The sequence below is a fragment of the Puma concolor genome, chromosome E1 (assembly GCF_028749965.1).
Source record: "Puma concolor isolate L17-30 chromosome E1, mPumCon1.1.hap2, whole genome shotgun sequence".
NCBI classification, from domain to species: Eukaryota; Metazoa; Chordata; class Mammalia; order Carnivora; family Felidae; genus Puma; species Puma concolor.
The window spans coordinates 52,601,539-52,627,450 of NC_141680.1; the positions used below are offsets into that span (position 1 = coordinate 52,601,539).

The 25,912-nt window shown below is 40.2% G+C and overlaps 1 protein-coding gene across 7 annotated transcripts in view; it reads right to left on the reverse strand.

Moving 5' to 3' along the window:
- Nucleotides 1-25,912, reverse strand: part of ABCA9 (ATP binding cassette subfamily A member 9) — a 71,367-nt gene that overhangs the window by 29,927 nt on the left and 15,528 nt on the right. For 4 of the 7 annotated variants that reach the window (XM_086687863.1, XM_025927696.2, XM_086687864.1 and 1 more), the window contains 17 exons: nt 24,274-24,481; nt 22,400-22,564; nt 21,449-21,552; nt 20,629-20,855; nt 16,011-16,152; nt 15,544-15,729; nt 14,549-14,696; nt 13,748-13,919; nt 12,921-12,982; nt 11,591-11,701; nt 10,787-10,962; nt 9,873-9,992; nt 9,521-9,659; nt 8,802-8,892; nt 5,924-6,063; nt 3,089-3,208; nt 881-1,079 (listed from right to left, as the gene is read on the reverse strand). In XM_086687863.1, coding sequence (XP_086543989.1) covers nt 881-1,079; nt 3,089-3,208; nt 5,924-6,063; nt 8,802-8,892; nt 9,521-9,659; nt 9,873-9,992; nt 10,787-10,962; nt 11,591-11,701; nt 12,921-12,982; nt 13,748-13,919; nt 14,549-14,696; nt 15,544-15,729; nt 16,011-16,152; nt 20,629-20,855; nt 21,449-21,552; nt 22,400-22,564; nt 24,274-24,481 — 2,510 coding nt within the window. The remainder of the gene's footprint in view (nt 1-880; nt 1,080-3,088; nt 3,209-5,923; nt 6,064-8,801; nt 8,893-9,520; nt 9,660-9,872; nt 9,993-10,786; nt 10,963-11,590; nt 11,702-12,920; nt 12,983-13,747; nt 13,920-14,548; nt 14,697-15,543; nt 15,730-16,010; nt 16,153-20,628; nt 20,856-21,448; nt 21,553-22,399; nt 22,565-24,273; nt 24,482-25,912) is intronic. The other 3 variants (XM_086687867.1, XM_086687865.1, XM_086687866.1) reach the window with 1 other exon arrangement.

The window sequence follows — 25,912 nt, forward strand, 5'->3', positions numbered from 1 at the left end:
TAGCATCAAAGTTATTTTTACTTTTCCGTGTACTTTATGTTGTAATTCACTTAACTCGATACCAATCGACCTTTGGACCTTTCAGGTGGCTCCAGACTCAGTACTGCCCTCTCTGCCTGAATTTCCATCCTTCTTTCTTTCCTTAACTAACTGTTATGTTTTCCTACACCAAATTCAATTTCTCCCCCGTAGAAAATTGTTCTTTTCCGATGCTCATATTGGAGCATAATCTTTCTCATACTGAACACTCTGCTTGCTGATATTGCCTAATCTTGTAGCGTGGTTTTTAGTGTACGTCTTTTGTATGTACGAGATCATACCTTGAGCCAAAGCCCCACGCTTAATGGACTGAGAGACCCAGGCACCCCTAGAGCAACTATTAAAGGAAACAAATCACCCCCCCCAGAGCCAAATCTCACGCCTGATTTATTTTGATAAGTGTGGCAGATATGCAAACATAGCGTGTTAGACAGAGGTGCTAACAAATGTTTTTTTCTCTGAATGAGTCCCGCCTGGAGAGTAGGGTTTTTGCAAGGACGTATTACTCAGCGAAGACCCCCGAAGCTATAGGGAAATCAAGCGGGTTCCAGACAGCAGCATGAAGCTGGGGCGAAGACACAGGCTGGCACAGGGCTCCTTGGGTCAAGAGGCAAGTCTGGGGGATGGGACCTACGTGCTAACTGCCATGCTTCTGAAACACTATTTCAACCCTTTGGGGAGAGCATGTTCTGTGTGAAATTAACAGAAACCCCCCAATCGGTTAACCTGGTTTAATTACATACCCACCAAAGTAATTAGAAATTGCTTTCTGTGTTGCGAAAGACCGTAAGCAAGGGCTCAGAGCACGGACCAAACATATCTGAAACCCTCAGGTACTCACATGGTCAACAGAGTTTTTTTTTCACTCTTTAACTTCAGGAGGCGAACTTTTGCTATGGCACAGAGCTGCTGCCTCCAGAGAGCCATGCCACTGATTAATTTCTTCGTCTCGTTAAAGGAGGACAACGCTTGCTCTAGCTCAACAAGGCTCCCGGTGTCTTTCGTCCCAGGACTTTGTAACTCTCCCCAAATTCCAGTGTCTATAAAACACAAAATCAGGAATTTATGCTGCGTCAGCTTAGATACGCTTTACTTATGTGTTTCTATGACCGTATCTTTTCACCAAATGGTGTCAGAGTAGAAATCTTGGGCAAAGATGTGAATAACCTAATTCATGGCATTTCTAGAGCAACTTAAAAATTTTTTTTAAATGTTTATTTACTTTTGAGAGAGAAAGAGAAAGAGACACAGAGTGTGAGTAAAGGAGGGGCAGAGAGAGAGAGAGGGGGACACAGAATCCGAAGCAGGCTCCAGGCTCTGAACTGTCAGCACAGAGCCTGACGTGGGGCTTGAACTCACGAACTGCGAGATCATACCCTGAGCCAAAGCCCCACGCTTAATGGACTGAGAGACCCAGGCACCCCTAGAGCAACTATTAAAGGAAACAAAGCAAAATAAGTAAGTCAGTAAATAAGGTATAATACAAGAAGAAAAACTAATGACATAATAAAAGAAATCTTGCATTTTATTAAAAAAATTCTTTTTGTAATCTTTATTTATTTTTGAGGGAGAGACAGAATGTGAGTGGGGGAGGAACAGAGAGAGAGGGAGACACAGAATCCAAAGCAGGCTCCAGGCTCTGAGCTGTCAGAACAAAGCCGGACATGGGGCTCAAACTCACGAACAGTGAGATCATGACCTAAGCTGAAGTCGGATGCTTAACCAACTGAGCTACCCAGGCACCCCTTGTGTTTTCTTTTAAAAAAGCTTTCTGTCTACAGCTTTAAAGGACTTCGTTCATTCTAAGGAAATCAATGAAAAGAAATCCATATTTAGCCTAGAAAAATCTACTCATTGCAAAAAGATAAGCTATTTAGTGTTTCTGACTGAGGTGGAAAAGCTGGTATATATAGAACCCTCTCCAGTCACCACCCCCCAGCCCCAAAAATACGAAATTGGTAGAGACAATACTTTTTTTAGTAGTCATGATTGAAAATTAAAAACCAAAGTGACCTCTTTTGGAAGACAAGCCTAGAGCAACTGATCTACTCTAGACTTTTAGAAAGCAATAATCTATGTCTATTAAAAGTTAAGTATAACCATAAGCATATAACTTCAAAAGTGGATAAGAGGGAAAAAGAGGTGTTTTTTTTTAAGTTTATTTATTTATTTTGCCAGAGAGAGAGAGTAGGGGGCAGAGAGAGAGGGAGACAGAGAATCCCAAGTGGGTTCTGAGCTCATAGCAGAGCTCGAACACATGAACCGTGAGATCATGATCTGAGCTGAAGTCTAAAGTCAGATGTTTAACTGACTGAGCCACCCAGGCGTCCTGATTTTTTTTTTTAAGTTTATTTATTTTGAGAGAGAGAGAGAGCATGCATGTGGGAGGAGAGGAGGGGCAGAGAGAGAGGGAGAGAGAGAGAATCCCAAGCAGGCTCCATGCTGTCAGCCTGGAGCCCACGCAGGGCTTGATCTCATAATCATGAGATCGTGACCTGAGCTGAAATCAAGAGTCTGAGGCTTCACTGACTGAGCCCCCCAAGGGTCCCCGAGAAAGAGGTGATTTTAAAAACCTGCTCAATCAATTAAAACATAGAAAATGAAAAAAAAGAAAAGAAGCTAGTAAAGAGTATGCCAAGTAGGATGACACATAAACCAGAAATAAGGAATTGCCTTAGATTAAGTAGAGACGACTTTCCAAGGAATGACAATTATTCTGACAGCAAACCTTTCAACAGCAACGATGGAACCTGAAGACGTGGGAATAATATCCTCAAATTGATACGAGAAAAGTAACTGTCAACATGCTATACCCTTAGTAAGACATGTGGTACAAAATCAGGAACTCAAGAATGGGGGCCAGCATGGAGAGAAAAGGGAAGAAGGAGACAGAAGAGATACCTCTCTTCTCTGCTTTAAGTTTACCCAAGACCAGACTGAATCAGAGCAGCTCCAAAAGCATATAACCTCATCATTCAAAGTGTATTTTCAAGATAGGGTAGTCTACAGAAAGATAAAATTAAAGCTTCTTTTTGTTTTGCTTTTTTACCTGATTCACCAATAGCTGATTTCCCTTCTAATTTCAAGAATACCTCATTCAACGTTGTCATGGAAACACCATAATCCTCAATGCCCTGATTAGAGCATCTATCAAGATCCCTGTAAAGATCTAAAAGTAAGCACAAAAATACATCAAAAGAACATAATGTGAAATGAGATTGGTAATAGCTGTATTCTTCAACAATAGAAAACGTGTGATAGGCCAACAGCATTCATAAGAAACAAAGCTATGGTACAGACATTCCCTTATTTCTAAAATAACCTAAACTACAATGTGTTTCTGAGTCTTGAGTATAAAACTGTAAACATCTGTGTTTCATTAGAAAACTACGTATGCAGTGTTCTTCAAAAAAATCTTATGTTTTGTTTACTCTCTTTTTTAAAAAATTAATTCTGTTTGATTATGGGGAGTTTAATAAATGGACTGAATACTTGTGTCCCTCCCACAGATCCATATGTTGAAACCCTACCCTCCAGTGTGATGGTATTAGGAGGTGTATAATCATAAATGAGATTAGTGCCTTTGAAAGAGTCACAAGAAAGCTGGCTTCCCCTCCCGGCTCCCTGCCATGTGGGAATACAAGGTGAAGTCAGTACTTTGCAACCCCCAAGAGGTATCTCATTGAACCCAACCGTACTGGAACCCAAATCTGACACCTCCCAGCCTACAGAGCTCTGAAAAATAAGTGTCTGTTGTTTATAAGCCACCCAGTCTATGGTATGTGTTACAACAGCCTGAACTAAGGCAGGAAATGTTCAGTCTTAAAACCCCATTAATTCAGGAATATTATCCCCAAAGCTGAGAGAAGAATGCTGTTAGGAATAACTGGTAGGCAATTTAATAACACATGCAAAAGAACTAATGTTTATAGAGACAATTAGGTGCTATGCAATCATCCTTAGTTTAAAAATATATATAAATTAAAGGGAAAACAATGTATATAACTTTGCATTCACTCTCTCTCTCTTATCCAGTGTCTGACCATGATATGAAGATTACACAGAGTTCTCAAAGAAGGTAGGTCTTTTTAGGGATTTTGAAGGTTACTTTTTTTTTTTAAGATACTGGAAATAATTTTTGGGTAGTTCAGGAAGGTTGGAAGTAGAATAAAAGATAATTCAAATATTGGGAGAAATGAAAGGTTTCTATCGTAACGGTGTGTTAGATAAATAAAGAATACAGATGTAGTCATGATGTCCAATGAGTTCTAAGGGTTGGTTCTTTTTCAGCCTTTTTCTAAATTGTGCACCCCTCCTTTGAAATGCATTTAAAACATAATCATGGAATGCTTGGGTTCGTGGGTTTCATAAAGATTTCTGTTTTCACAAGCATACGTGTATCCAAGACGTGGTGCATGTGTCCAAGAGTACAGTTACTTCACTGATTCTAAGATAAATACATTTCATCTTTTCTCAACATATTTGAAATGAGCATGCATCAGGAAATGCTGGCGTGTCATTTTATTTATTTATTTAAATTTATTCTCAGGTTAACTAACATACAGTGTAGTCTTGGCTTCAGGACTGGATTCCCATGATTCATCACTTACGTATATAACACCAACTGCTCATCCCAACAAGTGCCCTCCTCAATGCCCATCTCCCGTATATGCCATCCCTCCACCCCCTACCGCCATCAACCCTCAGTTTGTTCTCTGTATTTAAGGGTCTCTTATGGTTTGCCTCCTTCTCTGTTTTCATCTTATTTTTCCTTCCCTTCCCCTATGGTCATCTGTGGCAGCATTGTTTCCTTCCGTGTCTTTCTGGGTAGCACCTCCTACAGCTGAAGCTGTCTTAGATGCTGTGAACTTAGATGCTGTTCCATGTCAGGTGTTTTTCCAGGTGCTGTGTTTATATTTAATATTTTAATAATCGATTTAAGTATATTAATCATTTAATCCTCATAACTGAGGAACTACAAAGCTCATACTATCGTTATCCCCTTTTTACAAATAAGGAAACTGAGGTACAGAAGAGTGATATAATCTGTCCAGGATAACAGAGCTAGGAACAGCCTTGCTGCGATTTGAATCTCCCCAGTCTGGCTCTAGAATTCCAGCTTTCAACCACTGCACTCCACTGTCTGATGCTATATTTCTATATTAGCCATGATTATTAATGCAGGCGTATTGATTCAAGCAGGTACCAATGGAGCCAGTATCCTCCATTAAAAGTTGGCAAATTCCTTGAAGCCCAAGTACACACATATTCATGGTTACACTTAAAAAAAAAAATGCAATCTACCTCAAAACTCTTGGCAAATGAAAGCATATTGGGAGACCAGGTAGAAAAGTGGGAATAGCAATGAGCTTCTGGGCTTTTGTACTTGCCTCAAAGTGGTGAATTTAGAATGTTTGGCAACACACAGGTGGATCGTCATTACTATTCAGTTACTGAGATTATAACATTACGTCACGATGTTGATCATAAAACCATCTATCTGCATTTGGCATGCTATTCCTTTAGTCCCCGTTCAGTACTCTGCCCTCTTTTCACAGACCTCTCCTTGTCCAGACCACACTCTCTCATTCATTCCTGAAACAAATGTCCTGAATATTCCTAATTTTACCTTGATGTTCTCCTGCACCCCTTAACTGCACATATTTCCACTTGAAACATATTGAGTATCTTTGGGCTCAGTTTACTAATAAGTATTCTGGGGATACCGGGGCTAATATTAGCAGGGACTTTGGGGGATATTAAATGATTAATGCACAGTTCCATGCACTTAGCAAGCATAAAGATGTCAGCCATCATTCTTAATGCCGCTGTTACTGTTAGTAACATCATTAAAAACCATTCCGTGGTGTCTACGTTCTGTTACCTGGAAATTTGTTTGTCCTTTCCAAGGGCAAAATATATACGAGCTTTTCTTCACTCTGCGCTGTTAATTTGGCCTCAGGGATGTGCTGCTTAACAAGTGATGTTATCCTGTCCGGATCGCACATTTCATTCAGGTGCAAACTGACGTTTAAAAAGAGTGTGTTAAAGCCATTTTTACCCACCACCATATCTACAAACAATTGTGGTATGTTTGTCACTTCCTTAATATTTATGAGACAAAAATATACACGTAGCTAGGATCATGGAATAAGCAAGACTTAAAAATATGTAGTCCAGACAGAGTCCACAATGATATAGTCCAAACTGTATAATCTAGAGGCACTGGTGTAGGGATAATAACTCAAGGGTTATTCTCTGGAGGCAAGAGATGTATCAGCTAGATGTCGGCGGGGGTGAAGTGGAAGAAATGCCCGATTTGGTCTCCATCTATCCACAAGCTCAGTTTTGAACTTTCCTTTTGCAATAAAAGGGTTTTGCAAAAACCACGAACATGGTGAAAACAAAGACAGAGGGGGTATGGTACAGTCATTAAGAACATGGTCCTATGTCCCACTGATATACATTCCAGAAGTCAGGCTTAATGTCTTCCAGCATCGAGTTTCCAAATTTCCATCAAAATTCCATTCAGTTTTCCAATAGTCAGTTCTCAAAGAATCTCGAAAGACCGAATAAAATAAAGCATGCGTGTGATCGTACCAAACCTTGCACCAAGTAAACCCTCAATAGATGTTATCTAATTTTTTTTTTTTTTTTTGGTCCAAAACTCACTCAAGTCAAAGGTGATCTGCCTTTGTGGTGAGAACATATAAAGTTCTTCATGAATCATTGGGTTTTACATATTAAAAAAAATTTTTTTAATGTTTTATTTATTTTTGAGAGAGAGAGAGAGAGAAACAGTGAGAGCAAGGGAGGGCCAGAGAGAGACACAGAATCCGAAGCAGGCTCCAGGCTCTGAGCTGTCAGCACAGAACCCGACATGGGGCTCGAACCCATGAACCTTGAGATCATGACCCGAGCTGAAGTCAGATGCTTATGGGACTAAGCCACCCAGGCACCCCATCATTGGATTTTAGAAACACCATTTTTAGTCACACCCATTGAAATTTCCTGAGGCTATCAAATGGTGAGGGCATCACAGTTGACTTTGATGACATAAACCTGAAAAATCCATTTTAATTAAAACTATTCTTGTGTTTACAAGGCCCTTATGTGATATGCTATCCAGGATCCCAAACAGAAAGAATACAGTACATTCCCTAGAGGAGTTAGGAACATAACAGTAATATAAAGCACCAAATTATAGAAGAAGTGAGTGAGGGAAGTAGAGCTAAGTCAGTTAAGCACTTGGCACCTTGTCAAGTATTCATTCATTCAATATTTTTAGTCTTAATTGCAATGTGGGTATTATTACCACTATTACATCAATGAAATTACTGAGGATCAAAGAAGTTAAGTAAATTGTCTAAGGCAACAATTCAAAATAGTGTTTTCAGGGTTCCAGAAAAGAGAATACTTATTAAGGAGAAAATATTCAGAAAAGACCTTCAAGATTGGGGGGCACCTGGGTGGCTCAGTCGGTTAAGCATCCAACTCCATTTGGGCTTAGGTCATGATCTCGTAGTTCATGAGTTCAGGCCCTGCATCGGGCTCCTTACGCTGACAGTACAGAGCCTGCTTGGGATTGTTTCTCTCCCTCGCTCTGCTCCTCCTGTAAGTGCTCTCTCTCTCTCTCTCTCTCTCTCTCTAAGTAAATAAATAAAAGAATGGATAAGACGTGAACTTGGTTAAAATGGGTCGCAGGAGGACATGTCAAACAGACATCCCACTTTAAGCGGAGAGAAGACAACAAAACCATGGAACATACTTAGAAAACAGCGAGTGATTCATTTTATTTTATTTTTTTTTTAAGTAGGCTTCATGCCCAGCACGGAGCCCAATGCGGGCTTGAACTCACAACCTCGAGATCAAGACTTGAGCTGAGATCAAGAGTTGGGCACTGAACTGACTGAGCCATCCAGGTGCCCCACAAGTGGTTCATTTTAGTTGGAAAGTACTGATTCCGTTGGATCATACTAAGCAATCACGATGGAATGATAGATTTGAACAGGTTAAACACTCAGACTAAATAATGGAGGGAATTTAACCACATTTAACCACTGAGGATGAAGTGATTTAAATTATGCTTTAAGAAATATTAATATTTTTAGTGGGAAGTATAGGAAGAGATTCACGCCACACCTAGAATCTTGGTCCAAAGATTCTGCCACTTATAAATGATGTGAGACTGGGCAGGTTATTAAAACTCTCTGACATGTCAGAGGCTAATAATACCATCTTCTTACAGTTATCTGAGGGATTAAATATGATTATATGAATATTCCATACATAAATTATCGTAGCAAGAATGCAGAATACAGCCAACATGGGATAAGTGATAGACATTACTAAATAAGCATACTAATTATTATCAGGAAGAGAAGGAGATAGAAACGAATGAGGGGGAAGATGAAGTCAAGGAGAACAGAGAGGAGACTACTGAGATTGTCACAGTGAACAAAAGTAAGCGTTGGAAAAATGATCAGGAAGGCCTGGAATGTCACCAAATTTCTCTTTGCAAGTGATAGGTTGTGAAAACACTTTCCAAAAATTTTGTTTAAACTTAGCTCACTCATCCTTATATCCGTGCCTACGATCCTACTTGTTGCTTCATTCTTGCTAAGAAAGGTCAGTGGTGGGGTCATTCTAACACGGCTCTCTTGAAATGGTCTTCATAATTTTGTAGCCTTTTCTAACCTACCGATACTGAGATCTCCTGTCCCCGACACGTTCCAACATGTCCCCAACAACACAGGCTGTACCTTAAATGGTAGCCGATGCCCCATTTTTTCTTCAGGAACAGGGAAGAGCCTGCACACTTCAGCCTCCCATTGGATATAAATACCTTCCTATCTAAGCGGAAAATAAAAACAAGAAATTGCATTACAAGGTAATTCTCTCATTGTTTACCAAAGAACAGATCCATCCATAAATAGTGTATTTTAGGAGCATGATCCACTCAGATACTTGCATTCTAATTCTAGTCATATGTAAGCCAGTTTCTTCATCCTCCAGTAACTAAAATGATACATTAGTTTATTCTCTAATCTCTCTAGAAAAGTTATCACACGATGAGAGGCTCTGTTTCAAGCCACCTGACATTCCTACTGAATAAAACAGAAGATATTTTTAAGAGCATGCTACATATTTACAACCGATGAGTTATTTTGCAACAGGATCAGAATCCATCTATGGGACAAGGTGCATGGAGATGTAGATGCTCAGAAGAGTGACAGCAAGTCTCCTGTCTTGGTTCATGACAGTCACACGCAAGGCAGTTGTGTTGGAATTTATCTACACATACTGTGCACATCCTCCCTAATTTCTCACTAAGATACATGAAAGAAAACCAAGAACCACCATGAAATGACATGAATGGAACTTGAGGGCATTAGGCTAAGTGAAATAAGTCAGAGACAGAAAAAGAAAAATACCATACGATCTCACTCATATGGGGAATCTAAAAAAAAAAAAGAATTACCAGCCAGGATGTCAGCCTCATCCATAAACTGGGTACTGAAGAGAATGACTCTATCAGATTTCCTCTCTTTTAGAAGGTTCCATACGCGGTGCCTTGACAAAGGATCTGATCCGGCAGTTGGCTCGTCCAATAGTAAAACCTGCACCATAGAGAAATGTAAATCATTTTCCCCTTTCAGGCAACATTTTAAAAAAAAGAATAGACGTGTAAATGTATTTGGGAGAAATACCTTAGTCCGTAATTTTCCATTTGAACAGTTCTCTTGCATTTACCATTTGCAAATTCAGTCCAATTGAATACAATAGTTCCAGACTCCTCAATCTCATTCACCAGTAGTTTTGGCCCCACTTACCTGAGGGTTTCCTAAAATGGCAATCCCAAAAGTTAGTTTCCTTTTTTGTCCACCACTTAAATTTTGAGCAAGAATGTCTTGAATGTTTTCCATCTCCAAGTCCCTTAAAACTTGTTGTACCTAATGAGAGAGAAAGAAAGAAAGAAAGAAGAGTAAGAAAGAAGGAAGGAAGGAAGGAAAGAAAGAAAGAAAGAAAGAAAGAAAGAAAGAAAGAAAAGGAAAGAAAGAAAGAAAAGGAAAGAAAGAAAGAAAAAGAAGGAAGGAAAGAAAGAAAGAAAGAAAGAGAAGGAAGGAAGGAAGGAAAGAAAGAAGGAAAGAAAGAAGGAAAGGAGGAAGGAAGGAAGGAAGGAAAGAAAGAAAAGAAAGAGAAAGAAAGATAGAAGGAAAGAAAGAAGGAAGGAAGGAAAGAATGAAAGAAAGAAAGAGAAAAAGAAAGAAGGAAAGAAAAAAAGGATGTTTAGTTTAAAACCCAACATTTTGTTTTAAAAACACTATTGGGGTGCCTGGGTGGCTCAGTTGGTTAAGTGTCTGACTTCAGCTCAGGTCATGATCTCGCGGTTCTGAGCCTGAGCCCCACGTCAGGCTCAGTGCTGACAGTTCGGAGCCTGGAGCCTGCTTCGGATTCTGTGTCTCCCTCTCTCTCCCCGACCCCTGCTCGTGTTCTGTCTCTCTCTCTCTTTCTCTCTCTCTCTCTCTCTCTCTCTCAAAAATAAATAAAAATTAAAACAAAACAGCAGCAAAAAAAAAAAAAAAACCCAAAACAAAAAAACACCACTATCGTTTTGCTGTTCGTTGCTAAGGGCCTTTTGCTGTTTACATGATGAACTGTGTAGAAATAGCACGTATACATCTAGAGTTTTCTAGATAAACAATTTCATGTTCATGGCTGTGTGATATTGAATATGTCCCTCTACCTCTTGTTCCACTTCATGTGGTTGAATCCCTTTTATTTTGGCAAAAAGCCTGAGATTTTCTCTCACAGTGAGGAAGCCAAATTGTACGTTGGTTTGTGGACAGACTCCAGTGAGCTTGCTGATGGTTTCCGAGTCCGCCATTTCCGAAAGGCTGTGATTATAGATGGTGACTGAACCTAGAAGTAGAAACGTTGACGGTTAGCGTGAGGATAACACTTGACGGTTAGCATCAGGACAACACGTTCATTTAAGATATTTTAAAGTGAAAAACAAGTGGAAAACAATCACTAGAATCTTCTATTTATTTTTGGGGGGTGGGGGTGGAGGGAGAAAGAATCTGAAGCCGTCTCCACGCTCAGCACAGAGCCTGATGACATCATGGGGCTCCATGTCATGGCTCTGGGATCATGACCTGAGCCGAAATCAAGAGTCGGATGCTTAACTGACGGAGCCACCCAGGCGCCCCTCACTAGAGTCTTATATGCAGATTTCCCTATAAGGACTACCCTGTTGACTAAAAATGTAACGCTCAAGATTCACTTAAACCAGTCAGAATGCCAATTAGTAAATATAAAGCTTTTCATCTTGAAATATTTACACCACAAAGATTTTCCTAATAAATAGGGCATACATTTATTAAAAGAATAACTTGAAAAAACCTGTAAAACTTTTCTCTTAAGTACCCGAGTGTGACTAATAGTTAATGAAACTACGAACTATTAAAATGAACCAGCAAAACGAATTAGCTAATGAAATGCACAGTTCATTCGTTTGCCCACGTTCTTGCCCATAATTGTGTCTCACCTGACGTTGGGGACGACAGTCCACTGAGCATATTCAACAGGGTCGTTTTCCCGGCTCCACTGTGACCAAGGAGGGCAGTGATCTGGCCTTCGTATATGTCAAATACCAGACCTGGCATTATTACAAAAACAAAAACAAAAAAAATCCCACTCAGAGCTACATATTAACCTTACATTCTCCAAAATTTTTATAATTTCTTATAGCGTGTGCATATTTGGCTAGCAGTATTCAAAATAAAATTCATCCCCAAATTCTTCCCTTTAAAATGGCATCTCCTGGGGCACCGGGGTGGCTCAGTCGGTTAAGCATCTGACTTCAGCTCAGGTCATGGTCTCGTGGTTCATGAGTTCGAGCCCCACGTCGGGCTCTGTGCTGACAGCTCAGAGCCTGGAGCCCGCTTTGGATTCTGTGTCTCCCTCTTTCCCTGCCCCTCCCCAGCTTGTGCTCTCTCTGTCTCTGTCTCAAAAAATAAATAAGAAACAATAAAAATAAAACAAAACGCTATCTCCTATGATACACATTTTACAGCTGTAGCATTGTCTTGGTGTATTATTACGTGATTAATGATTTTTTGGAGAAGAGCACTTTTCTCATTAAAAATGGGCTGACAATAAAGATCATTTAGGGGTGCCTGGATGGCTCAGTTGGTTAAGCGGCTGACTCTTGACTTTGGCTCAGGTCATCATCTCATGGTCATGGGTTCAAGCCCCACATCAGGCTCTGTGCTTATAGTGCGGAGCCTGCTTCAGATCCTCTGTCTCCCTCTTTCTGCCCCTCCCCTACTCGGACTCTGTCTCTCTCAAAAATAAATAAATGTTCAAAACATTGAAAAAAAATAAAGATCATATACTAGGACTAGGGAGGGGATGAGTTGAAAGTAAAGAGTATCATGACATAGTCATACATCTTTCAAACCCCTAAGGTATCTATGGCACACCTTGACTTTCTAAAACTGTTATATATTTTTTTAAATGTTTATTGACTTATTTTGGAGAGACAGAGACAGGGTACAAGCAGGGGAGGGGCAGAAAGAGAGGGGGAGACCCAGAATCCGAAGCAGGCTCCAGGCTCTGAGCTGTCAGCACAGAGCCCGACGCGGGGCTCGAACTCACAAACCGCGAGATCGTGACCTGAGCTGAAGTCGGACGCTTGACTGACCGAGCCACCCAGGCGCCCCTCAAATTGTTATACGGTTCCTTGCTTGGAAGGAAACATGATGTGTTGCAATGGAGGAGAGTAGCAGTATTTTGTATCTCCATGAAGACAATGCAACAGTGAGGCGTGGTCACCAGATCAAACAGCCTTGTCAAATATGAGGTTAGTGTCTTACCTTTCAAGGCCTCTACTTTTTCGTGGTTTCCTTTTCTATATTCTTTTTTAAGATTTCTTATTCTGGAAAAAAGAGGAGAATGTCTTAAGGACATTGTAGAAGTAAGTAGATAGAGGATTGAGAAATCAAGTCTTTGGGGCTGTGAGAAAATCTGGGGGCTCTTTCCCTCACGCAGGCCCAGGTGGCCGGAAAGGATTTACTGAGGAGACGCCAGCAAATGGCACGGTGAGCAAATTTGGGGCAGAGACCCGGGGAATTGAGGGATTTCTAGTTGTTTGGAAATACAGTAACCAGCATTGAATAAAACACGGGCATCATCTCAGAAGGGAGGACGTTCATGCTGTGAGTACCCTAACTTGGGTTTTCTTCCCATGTCTCTGGATGCCTGACTCCCCTTTGCTGCATCATCTGCCTCTTCCTTTTCATCTTCTTAATCAGAAAGCAAGGAGGGGAGACACCAAGTGTGTCAGAGAAAAAGGAGATAAGCATAACAAGGGACACGGATGACAGTGTCTGTTATAAGGCGAGGAAGCACAGAAAGAGAACAGCGCAACGAAGAGAAAAGAAAAAGCAGAAAGAAAGATGGAAACATGAAGGTTATTTATTCACTGATATTTGTCGTTCTGCATAAGATAGCAGTAAATGTAAATGGTGACAACGTTGCTTTTGACAAGGAGTGTGGCCTTTTGTAAGTACAGCAGCCCGGATGCATGCATGGTGGACCCAAAGAGGCCCTTGGGAAAATCTGTCACATCTGTGTTTTTCCTCCTAGGTCTCTGTTCCCTGACCTGTTTTCCATGTGCACTTTCACGTAATGTGTTTATTACCTGATGGCTTCTTTTCCATGGAATTCTGGAGACACTGGCTCAAATGAGTCATTAGGTGGTGAAGAGTCTGAATCTGTTTCGTTCTCAAGGGCCACATGATCAGCCCTCTGGTGTAGAAACCAAAAAGAGGATTTCAGGAAAAACCAAGGAGAACGTCGATGTCCGTATTCACCTGTGCGAACAGGAGGCAATTGCATATCGGATCAGTCACCGCTTTAAGGATGAATTGCCGTGGGACAGCTTATCAAGGCCGCTGCTTTGGGAAGCATTTAGACACCCTTAAACCCAGTATCAAGCACTAGCTTTTCCATCTTGCTCTGATACAAGCACTAAGAGTATAATTATCCTTAATTTCTTATAAGCGTCTCTTTTTATTTTTATTTTGTTTTTATTTGAGAGAGAGAGCGAGCAAGCGCATGAGTAGGGCAGAGGCGCAGGGGGGAGAGAGAAAATTGAGGTAATTTTAAACAGGCTCCATGCTGAGCACAGAGCCCCACATAGAGATCGATCTCGCAAACTAGGAGATCATGACCTGAGCTGAAATCAGGAGTCGGAGGCTTAACCGACTGAGCCACCCAGGCATCCCATGAATCTCTCTTTTTAGAAAAAAAATCTAAAGCGTTGTGGTAGAACAAGATCTTAGAAAGCAGTTCTCTAAACAAAGCACAGAATACCTCTGGGCTCATTTTAGAAATTTTGAAAGCGATGCTGGATAATTGGTATCCGACATGTGGTAGAGAGATATTTTAAAGAAACGCACTGAGTGAAATTGCATTGAATTACAATTATGTTACTACTTACTGGGCAAAATTTTGTCAAAATACAATGTCAAGGCCAAATAGAGAAGAGCATCAAAAAGCAGCATGAATAGAGTCGCTATTATTAGGTACGGGTTGTCTGAAGAATCCAAATGGACGTTAGAATTCACGTCATAGTCCAAATGTATAAGCTGGAAAAAAGATACACCCATTGAATTTTAAAAGGGGAAATAGAGTATTAAGAGTTATTTTTGTCTTGTTTCTGCTAAACACTGGGATTGAAAAGATAAGCATAGTTCCTATCTTTACAGAGCTCTAATTTATTGAAAGACATAGCAATGAAACCATCTAATTAAAAAGCGATTTGGGAAGTCAGTGGAAGGAGGTACTAAAGGCTTAGAGATCCATGAGCAGAAGTAGGCAAGTCCTCTGAGAAGTAAAAACTCAAAGGAGAGGCTGGCTGCCTATAGAATTCCTTCAGGTGTAGGATGTGGACAAAGGAGGCGTTCCAGACAGGGGACGCCGTCTGAAAATAGAAACACGGAGGAGTGAAAAGCACTTCAGTAGTTGGGCAGAAGACAGAAGAAAGTTTTTCTTATTATCATGAGATACACGTAGCATTTTACGGTTATGACGTCACACCTGGAATCAGATTTGCTGAGAAGAGGTTCAGTTTCGTATACATCAGGCCAATTAGAAATAAAAATTTATTTCTACTGAATTCCTGGTTGTCAAATACTTGTGATAATATTAAAGGTCATGTTTCCTGAGCATTAAGTCAGTTAAATGTTCACTGGGACAGCCCATGAAAAGTACAAGCTGGACCACATCCATAATACAGAATCAGTCTATATTTAGTGACTTAAAACCAAGCCACTTATGCTGAGAGAGAAAAATAAAACCTGTCCCATTTCTTAGATGTATCTGGAAGTGGATGGAAATTTTGTTGCTTAGAACACGTAGCATGAATTCCTCAGAGAGAATTGTTTTAATGTTTGTAAAAAACAAAAAAAATGAAACAGCTACATTAACTCTTACCTGGGCCATCCCAACAGTGAAAGCGAAAGGGCTAAGAAGACATAAGGTCCATTCCAAAAATGCAGGAAGATCTCTGTACAATGCAGTGAATCCCAGACTCCCCCAAAAGACAGTGAGGAGAAAGACAACCAAACCCGTAAGGAAAGGTTTCTTTATCAACACGCTCATCAGGAAAGCTAAAGTTATCTGAGAGGAGAGAAAAAGTTCAGGTAGTATGTAATTCTCTGAGAATCATCACCAGCATAATGAAAAAAAATTCATAATACAAAAGTATGTGATATCCATTCCTCCTCCCCGCCTCCCCCCCCCTCCCCAGACACTGTCCCGTGCAAAGATTCAAATACCGTGAACAGAAACAAGTGTGATCAGAAGCAGAGGGAAATGACTCTCTCAAAGAGAAGGAGAGGGAGAGAGAGAGAGAGAGAGAGAGAGAGAGAGGGAGAGAGAGATTAAATTCACCAACTCACCAAAGACAGGCCATAGAGGAGAAAGAGAGTGAAGATCACCACGAAGCCAGTTTGGACGACGACTTGGGCGGATGTCACAATAAGAGCCATCAAAGTGGCCACGATAAAGTTGAAGCCACCATACATCAACCCCCAGCAGAGCCTAGCACAGAAACTAAGCATCAGTTCAGAGGGCTGGTACTTTATCACTTTATTTATTCACGTACTCTGCAGATGATTTGGGAAGCTTACCATAAATCAAGAGTTAAGGGAATACAACAGCTAGTAGAGTAGAAAACTTCTCTGTCCCCAAAGGTCATAGGTGACCGGGGAAGGTAGACAATGAACAAGTAAACAGGTAAAATGGGTAGCTAATTGCAAAAGAAGAAAGAGACAGACTGGGTGATATAATGAGGTTAATTGGGAGACGTTTTCTGGGAAGACATCCATGATGATGTATAGTTTCTGGACTTCTTCTTTCAGTAAAATATAAAGCCCGTGGACAAAAAAGCAGGTGATGAAGCGGGTTTCAGCAAACTTTTCCCCTGAAGAGCCAGGTAGTAAATCTCTTAGGCTTTTCAGACCATACAGTCTCTTAGAGCTACTCAGGTTTGCTTTTGCAGGTCCGAAACAGCACAGACAACGTGCAGACAATGTGTAGATGCTGACATCTGAATTTCGTAGGAACTTTTGTGTACCATAAAATATTTTTGTTCTTTTGATTTTTTAAGGCATTTTCGTAGACACCATTCCTAGCTTGCAGACGGTACATAAAGGGGCCATGGTTTGTTAACCCTTGATATGGATGACTAGATATAGAATAGATATAGATACAGATAGTCACACACGCATAGGACATAGATAGATGCAAAAACATAGATGGATATGAAAATACATTTTTCTTGCAATCAACGGCAAAGTAACAGGAAGAAAATTCTTTATAGGGGGAGAGAACCAGCTTTCTAATCATACAGATGTGGGCTCAGGGTTTCTCTGTTACCCCTGTTCATTGTATCTATATGATCCTGAGAGGTAGCTATTTATTTTTTTTAATTTTTTTTCAACGTTCTTTATTTATTTTTTGGGACAGAGAGAGACAGAGCATGAACGGGGGAGGGGCAGAGAGAGAGGGAGACACAGAATCGGAAACAGGCTCCAGGCTCCGAGCCGTCAGCCCAGAGCCTGACGCGGGGCTCGAACTCACGGACCGCGAGATCGTGACCTGGCTGAAGTCGGACGCTTAACTGACTGCGCCACCCAGCCGCCCTGAGAGGTAGCTGTTTAATCTCGCTTAACTTCCTCACTGTCTGTTGAAAAATAATCACAGAATTAAGGGAAGTGTTGTACGTTATGCGGTTAATGTGGTAACTGGTTCATAACGAGTCCACAATGACCACTTGGTTTTCTTCAAAGTTTAAAATGCCATCATGTTTTTGAGAAGTCTTGCCTAATTGTAATGATTCCCTTTGCTCAATCACTCTATTCATCTGAAATTCTTCATCTCCCCATGTCCTACAAACTTCTAAATATCATTTGTGTGCGGTATTAATAGAATGTCACAGCCTTTTCCTATGGGGGAAAAGTCCTGATTTTTTTTTTACCCCCTTCCTAATTGGATTTATTTGGTTTCTCTCTTCTTTTTAGCATATTGTTTGCTTTTCTCTGTGTGTAGATTTCTATTTTTTTAAAATTTTTTAATGTGTATTTATTTTTGAAAGAGAGAGACAGAGGATGAGTGGGGGAGGGGCAGAGAGAGAGAGAGAGAGAGAGAGAGACATAGGATCTGAAACAGGCTCCAAGGTCTGAGCTGTCAGCACAGAGCCCGACGTGGGGCTCGAACTCACGGACCACGAGATCATGACCCAAGCCGAAGTCGTATGCTTAACCAACTGAGCCGCCCAGGTGCCCCTATTCTTTTTTTTAGGTTTATTTATAATTTTGAGAGAGACAGAGACAGAGTGAGTAGGGGAGGGGCAGAGGGAGAGTGAGAGAACCCCAAGCAGGCTCTGTGCCACCAGCATAGAGTCTAATGTGGGACTTAAACCCACGAAGCTGTGAGATCGTGACCTGAGCTGAAACCAAGAGTGGGACGCTTAACCCACTGAGCCTCCCAGGTGCCCCTTCTATTCTTTTAAAAACACAGTGAGCAAAGTTTCCTTCAGTATTGAGTTACACAATTTTTGTACAAAAAGAGAGACACCAGACAAAACTCCCATTCTAGACCAAACCAGCAATCCATTTTCTCCACTTTTGTACTCACTTAAACATTTCTGGAGGAAATAAATAAATAGAATTGGTATCAATTGGCAGCATTAAAACATGGGGTCTTCAGTTAAGAAATGGGCAGAAGACATGAATAGACACTTTTCCAGAGAACAGACACATGAAAAGACGCTCAACATCACTCATCCCCAGGAAGGTACAAGTCAACACCACGATGAGATACCACCTGACACTGGGCAGAGTGGCTAAAATTAACAACACAAGAAACAACGGGTTTTGGTGAGGATCTGGAGAAAGGGGAACACTTTTGCACCGTTGGTGGGAATGCACTCTGCAACACAGTACGGGAGTTCCTCAAAAAATTGAAAATAGAACTAATCCACAACCCAGCAATTGCACTACTCGGTATTTATCCAAAGGATACAAAAATACTGATTTGAAGGGGCACGTACTTGTAAAAGCATTATCAACAATAGCCAAATTACGGGAAGAGCCCAAATGTCCATCGACTGATGAATGGATAAAGAAGATGTGGTGTGTGTGTGTGTGTGTGTGTGTGTATATATATATATATATATATATATATATATATATATATGAATATACATATATAGGAATATTACTCAGTGGTCAAAAAGAATGAAATTTTGCCATTTGCAACAACATGGATGGAACTAGATTGTATTATGCAAAGCGAAATAAGTCAGTCAGAGAAAGACAAATATCATATGATTTTACCCATATGTAGACTTTGAGAAACAAAACAGATGAACATAGGGGAAGGTAAGGAAACATAAAATAAGATAAAAGGAGAGAGGGAGGCGAATCATAACAGACTTGTAAATACAGAGAACAAACTGAGGGTTGCTGGAGGGGTGTTGGGTCGGGGGATGGGCAAAATGGGTGATGGGAATTCAGGAGGACACTTGGGATGAGCCCTGGGTGTTATGTGTAAGAGATGAATCACTGAATTCTACTCTGGAAAGCAATGCTATACTATATGTTAACTAACTTGAATTTAAATAAAAAAAAGAAACCTTTCCATTTGCAATGATGCGGATAGAGCTAGAATGTATTATGCTAAGCAAAATAAGTCAATCAGAGAAAGACAAATACCATATGATTTCACTCATGTGCGGAATATAAGACACAAAACAGATGAACATATGGGAAAGAGGGGAAAAGAGGGAAGGAAACAAACCACAAGAGACTCTTAACAATAGAGAACAAACTAAGGGTTGACAGAGGGAGGTGGGTGGGGGATGGGCTAGATGGGAGATGGGCATTAAGTAGGGCACTTGTTGGATGAGCCCTGGGGGTTACACGTAAGTGATGAATCACTGAATTCCACTCCTGAAACTCATATTGCACATACAATATTGCATATTGTATGTTAACTAAAATTTAAATTAAAAAAAAAAGAAAAAATATGTGGGATTTTCTTACTCAACTGAATAGTGCCTAACATTCTTTTAAAGACTACATGGCATATGTCTAGATCTATTCTGTATATTCTACAAATCTTGCTTACTATTGAGAATAACATCAGTGTGCAAAAAAAGCAAATTCAAACCATGACTTTTTTCAGTCCAGAACTCATGCTTTTACTATTCTTTATCTCAAATACACCCCTTGGCTAAACTCGTTAAAAATTTGTTGTTGTTAACTGGGGATTCACTCCTTGGTTTCTTCACTTACATCTACTGCCCTCTCAGACTGTGATCCTTCCCAAATTTCTATCGAGTGCCACCTAATATTCAGTTGACTTTTTGTTAAGCTCAATGCAAAGCACTTCAAATACATTCTCTTCTGTAATCCTCACAGCCAACGGAAATAGATGCTATGACCAATATTTCACAGAAAAGAACACTGAGGTTTAAAGAGATTAAGTAGCTTGCTCGGGGAGGTAACGCTCAGAAGGAGAACACCCCTGATTTCCTGCCACCCAGGCCTCGGTTCTAACTTCCTCCACTCAGAAATCTCTGTGCTTAAAGAGCTTAATGGGCTTGTTCATTCAGTGTCATCAGAGTGTTGGTTCATTCAACGCATGGGCGATATCAACCACCCCATCTAATGAGACCTCTGAAATGTATATTTCATCAAACATTAGAAACCTCAAGTTCTCACACATTTGGGTTCACTCACGTATGGCAACTAGGGACTGAGAGCCATCATTTCTATTGCACAGTGACCCGGGTATCAGCAGACATCTATGGAATCAGGCTTTCTTAATTCAAAGAAGTAGGAAAAGTTGCATTTACCAAACTTGCTTGAATCTATTCCATTCATTTATAATGCACTGCTTTCTGCAAGAATCAAGTTTAAATAGGATACTTCATAGGGAGTCCAATTGGCTAGCTTGCTGTGTTTATTTAGGTCGCGTGATAGATTGCACTTCACTTACCATGTAACTTACCAGAATGCTGACTCTCGAAGGCCCATCATTGTCATCAATGACTTAATGTATTGCCTTTCTTGTGTAACATTGACTGATACATAGTAAATGAAGGCAGAAAAAGAAATAATGCAGAAGAATATGAAAAAATCAGTCGCAACTCCTGCTTGGGCAACAAAAGGTAGTATCTTCATATTTATACCAGTAATTGACATCAGCTCTTCCATCACTGAGCGATTTGTCGTGATCTAAGGGAAGGTATCAGTGAACAAATTGTTATCATCAAGCTAATCATCACCTCGCACGTTGTCTCTCAGTTATAAGAAACGATGTGCATTCCATGTTTAAATATCCATGCTCATTCGTGATCTGGCCCCTTGTAGTTCCTGGAACTCTCCAAGTTTTGTCCTGACTCCTTAGAGCATGTCTATTTACCATCTTTAAGGGACACAATTCTACTCTTGCTCAAAGTCACCACTGAAATGTCACCTCTGTCAGTCATCTCCGCTGACATTTCTCATCAGAGTATCTCCTGCTTCATTGTTTGCCTTGCACAGCATTTATAATTCCATCATTGATAGAACCTAATCTCTTATGACGACTCCATATCCATATTTCTATCCCCTCACTATCCAGCATCCCTGGAGAAAAGTGCCTGTATTGTCCTTATTTCCTGATCCTCAGGGCTTAGTGTCATGGCTTAAATACAGCAGTTGTCCAGTGCATTGTGCCAAATAAATTAAGTGGATAAATTCAATGATAAGATAGGACAACCCAATACAGCACCGTGCATCAAAAGTTAACTTACAGCGCGATTAGCCTTCTTTAACTTAATACTCACTTCAATGATAGCAGCATTAATGGCGGCCTGAAAAGCTACAAAGCCTTTCTCCCAGAACATTGAACCTTCACATGTGGTTTTTCCTTCCGTTACTTGACAGTGAGCTTTGGTGAAAGAAAAACACCACCATTTACAATGTCATTCTCTCAATTAGCCAAGAATGTTTTGTTGAGTTTTGCTCTTCTGTTGCTTGTGCTAAGAAAGCGCTGATTTTTTTTTTTTTTTTTTAAAACATTTGGTATTCACTGAACAAGAATCTCTCTTTCAGGTTATATTTAGCAGTAACATAGGAATAATAATAGCAAATATAATTTCTTAATAAAACAATATACCTAGAAACATAGGCTTTATTTAATAAGAATGAACCTTGGGGTGTCTCAGTGGCTCAGTCGGTTAAGCATCCAACTAGGGCTCAGGTCATGATCTCACAGTTTGTGGGTTTGAGCCCCGTGTCGGGCTCTGTGTTGACGACTCAGAGCCTGGAGCCTGCTTGGGATTCTGTGACTTCCTCCTTCTTTGCCCCTCCCCCACTCATGCTCTGTCTCTCTCTTCTCTCACAAATAAATAAACGTTAAAAAAAATTTTTTAAAAAAGGATGAATCTTGGGGCGCCTCAGCAGCTCAGTCGGTGAAGCAGCCAACTCTTGATTTTGAATCAGGTCATGATCTCACGGTTTGTAGTTCGTACTGATAGTGTGGAGCCTGCTTAGGATTCTCTCTCTCTCTCTCTCTCTCTCTCTCTCTCTCTCTCCTTCTCTCTCTACCCTTCCCACATGATCTCTCTCTCTCAAAATAAATAAATAAACTTTAACAATAATAATGGGAAGAATGAATCTCATTTATGTTCAGAAATGAAAAGTACATGCTGGGTACAGAGTTCAGCTATCACATGCGACCTCTAGTGACTAATGACGTAATAGCAAAAAAAAAAAATTTCTAGTAGGAAAGTTACCTGAATGGTCTCTGTGTTCCTTCATCTTGGGGATTCTACTTCCCCAGAAAAATTTTAAATGGTATGAGAAGGTATCATTAAAGATGACTCTCACTGCATCTATTGAGTAGTTTAAATCCAATTCTTCCATGCTGTTCTCATCCGGCCACCCCGTGATTGTTCTTCCTGTCATATGAAAGAAAGAGTCTTATGAAAGAAGGAGATAGCTAATAAGTAAGAAGATTTCTATGTGGCCCAAAGACAGCATGCCATATTCAGTTATGCTTAAGTTATTTTAGGTGAAAATTCTTTATTCACTAAAGGCTGTGCTGGTCCTAAATAAGACAGTTGTACTGGGGGTGGGGGTCTAAAATCTAGATAAAATCAGAGGTATGTGGCAATCACTTTTATCGCAAATAGATCACGCTTTCCCCGCAAAAAAACTTTTAAAACAATGGCTTAAAACACAATGAATTTGGAACAGTAGCACTACGACTCATATATACACAGATTTATCCAAAGTGGAAATACATGCTATAATTATAATATATAATTTCGTTTGACAATGGTGCCCCTGTGGCCAAACTTCCAAAGAGAGCGTAAAGTTGTTAAACTTGGAGAATGTTTTCTCAGGATAATTTGTTTCTTCCAAAGATATAATGTAAATTAATGACTGTTACTGACCAAACCCAGGCCACTTAAACCACGCAATTTCCTGCAATCTGGCAGCTGCATCCAGAAACTTATCAGACTCAGGTCCAATACTTTCGTCAAGACTATAAGTGGTGTGTATTCTTTCTTCAGAGTGTCATGATTTCTGAATATCTGGCTGGTTTTGTTGTTGTTGTTGTTGTTGTTTATTTGAGATATTAGCAGCCATGGGCGCTCAGTGCCTAGATCCAATAATTCAATGGCACTTTCAAAATGGTGATATTATATTCCCATCGTATGTTTTTTACTAGTGGAAAATGTTTATGGAACAGTATTTTCCATCATCTGTTTGATTATCCAATAATACACTTCATATAGAATAAATGCTGGTATTTTTCCTTTATACACAGATTCTCATAATAGGAACTGATTTTGAACCATCCTCCCAAAGCAACATTTTTTCCTTTTAATACGTTACGAAAGCCTGGATTTCATGTATACTTTGGATGTGATCAACTCATTGCATTTATTATTCCTGTTGGAGCTCAGAGTATGCCGGGTTTGACCAGGGGGAGTCTCTTCCAGTTGACTACTGAGCCTTTCTTTTTTTTTTTTTTTTTTTTTTTAAATTTTTTTTTCAACGTTTATTTATTTTTGGGACAGAGAGAGACAGAGCATGAACGGGCGAGGGGCAGAGAGAGAGGGAGACACAGAATCGGAAACAGGCTCCAGGCTCTGAGCCATCAGCCCAGAGCCCGACGCGGGGCTCGAACTCACGGACCGCGAGATCGTGACCTGGCTGAAGTCGGACGCTTACCCGACTGCGCCACCCAGGCGCCCCTACTGAGCCTTTCTGACAGAACCTTTTCTTCCTCGTAGGCTTCTATCTGGGGTGACAATATTCTTCACCCTGTAAATATCCCGTCCAAGACCTCTGCATCTCCTTTCTGCCAGAGCTGGGACTCCTGGGCTACCAGGACACGGAGGTGAGAGAAAGAGACTATTCCATAAGTACTTATTTGGTATATCCCACTTTCCATATATAACGGCTTCAGAATATATATATTTTTTATGTATTTGAAGAGATTTAAAAACCATGTGCTGTCCCACATTTCCAGAATCTTCTCACTAATATACATTTGAATAATACTGGACTGTCTCGTTTTGATACGGACTCTAATGAGGATAAAAGTTAATCCCAACATAAAGGGGTGTGTTTGGCAAAGACCTGCAGGAGAACATACCTTTCATGAATGGGGCCGAAGCCACTTTGTTCATGATCTCCTGGGTTGTTTTGGATTCGGGTGCGAACGCAATCACATAATTAGAATCGTTAAAATGATCTACACGTCCCAGATCCATTGCAGGCAATTGAGGAAAGTCATTAACTTGATGTAAATTGGAGGAAAGTCGGTATGCAAACAATACTAGAAGAAATGAGAAAAACCATTCCTACACAGCAATGAGAGAAAAATAAAGCAAATCAATAGCTGTTCAACCACAGGTAAGTCATCCATGAACAACTTAAAACACTTAATTTTCTGTGTAGCTTTGACCAGTTTTCTCTCCCAGTTTCCAAGTGTTTCGATATTCTTTTGTCTTTTACTCTGCATATTTTGAAATATGCGCATCCATGCATCAAGGCAGAGTTATGGCATCAGGTCCCAATTACCACTGAGAATCCACATTTAATCACACTTTCATGTGAGTGTTAGAGGCTGGATTGCTTCATGAATGGCCTAATGGCTTATAGTCATGTTGAAACCCAAGTGTCAATGATAAAGAAGTGTCATATGTTATGAAATAGGTTACCAGCTTCCATCAACAGGAGGAAGGTCATATTTTTATCTGCTGCCACCCTGCATGTGGAAGAAGATAGTCCTAAAAAACCGCTCATAAAAAGAACGTTACAAACCTTTGTCTTTGTGACAACATTCCGAAATGGGAAATGCAGCAGAATGCATTTGCAATCTGGCATTAAGAGCACACTTCACTATTTCCTTTCAATTCTAAACACATGGGAGTTAAAAGAAGTATATATCTTACTTACCATCTGATCTTATTTAAAAAAAAATTCCTCTTTTAAGTGTACCCATCCATTTTGAGAGAGACAGAGACAGCACGAGTCGGGGGCGGGGAGAGAGAGAGGGAGACAGAATCCCAAGCAGGCTCCATGCTGCCCTCGCAGAGCCCAATGTAGGGTTTGAACTCCCGAAACCACAAGATCATGACCTGTGCTGGAACCAGGAGTCGGATGCTTAACCGACTGAGCTACCCAGGCACCCCTGATCTTCTTTTAGTATATGTGTTGTCTATACCTACACCAAATGCATCTGTCTAGATGGATCAATTGATAGACACAATGCTTATGTCAAAGACAGTTAAAAGGTTGGAAGTAAAACACCTATATAAAGTAGAATCCAACTTTTATATTTATACTTATGTAATCTTTACTCCACGCAGGGGTTTTTGTATGCTTTATTTACTGCCAATCTAAGCATTCAATACATACTTGTTGAAACAACACACACACACACACACACACACACACACACACACAATGTTCATAAAATCAAATGTTAATAGGTTAACCTTCGAACTATGGATATTTAGTGGGTGATTTAATTTTTTTATTATGTTTTTCTCAATTTGCTTAATTTTTTATACAAAGCCCATCTGATCGTTCTCACTGGAAGAAAATACTCTCTTAATAGAGCAAAAGTTCCAAATGCCACTTTCTTGTCCTGTTTCTTTATATACCCATTATTTCTTTCAAATTGATGTTGTCTGTGTCCAAAGTATACTTGGGTAGAAGTGCTACAAGGTATCCTCTGAGTTGTTGGGTTTTTTAAATTTTGGATTATTTGTTGCATTAATTTTGGA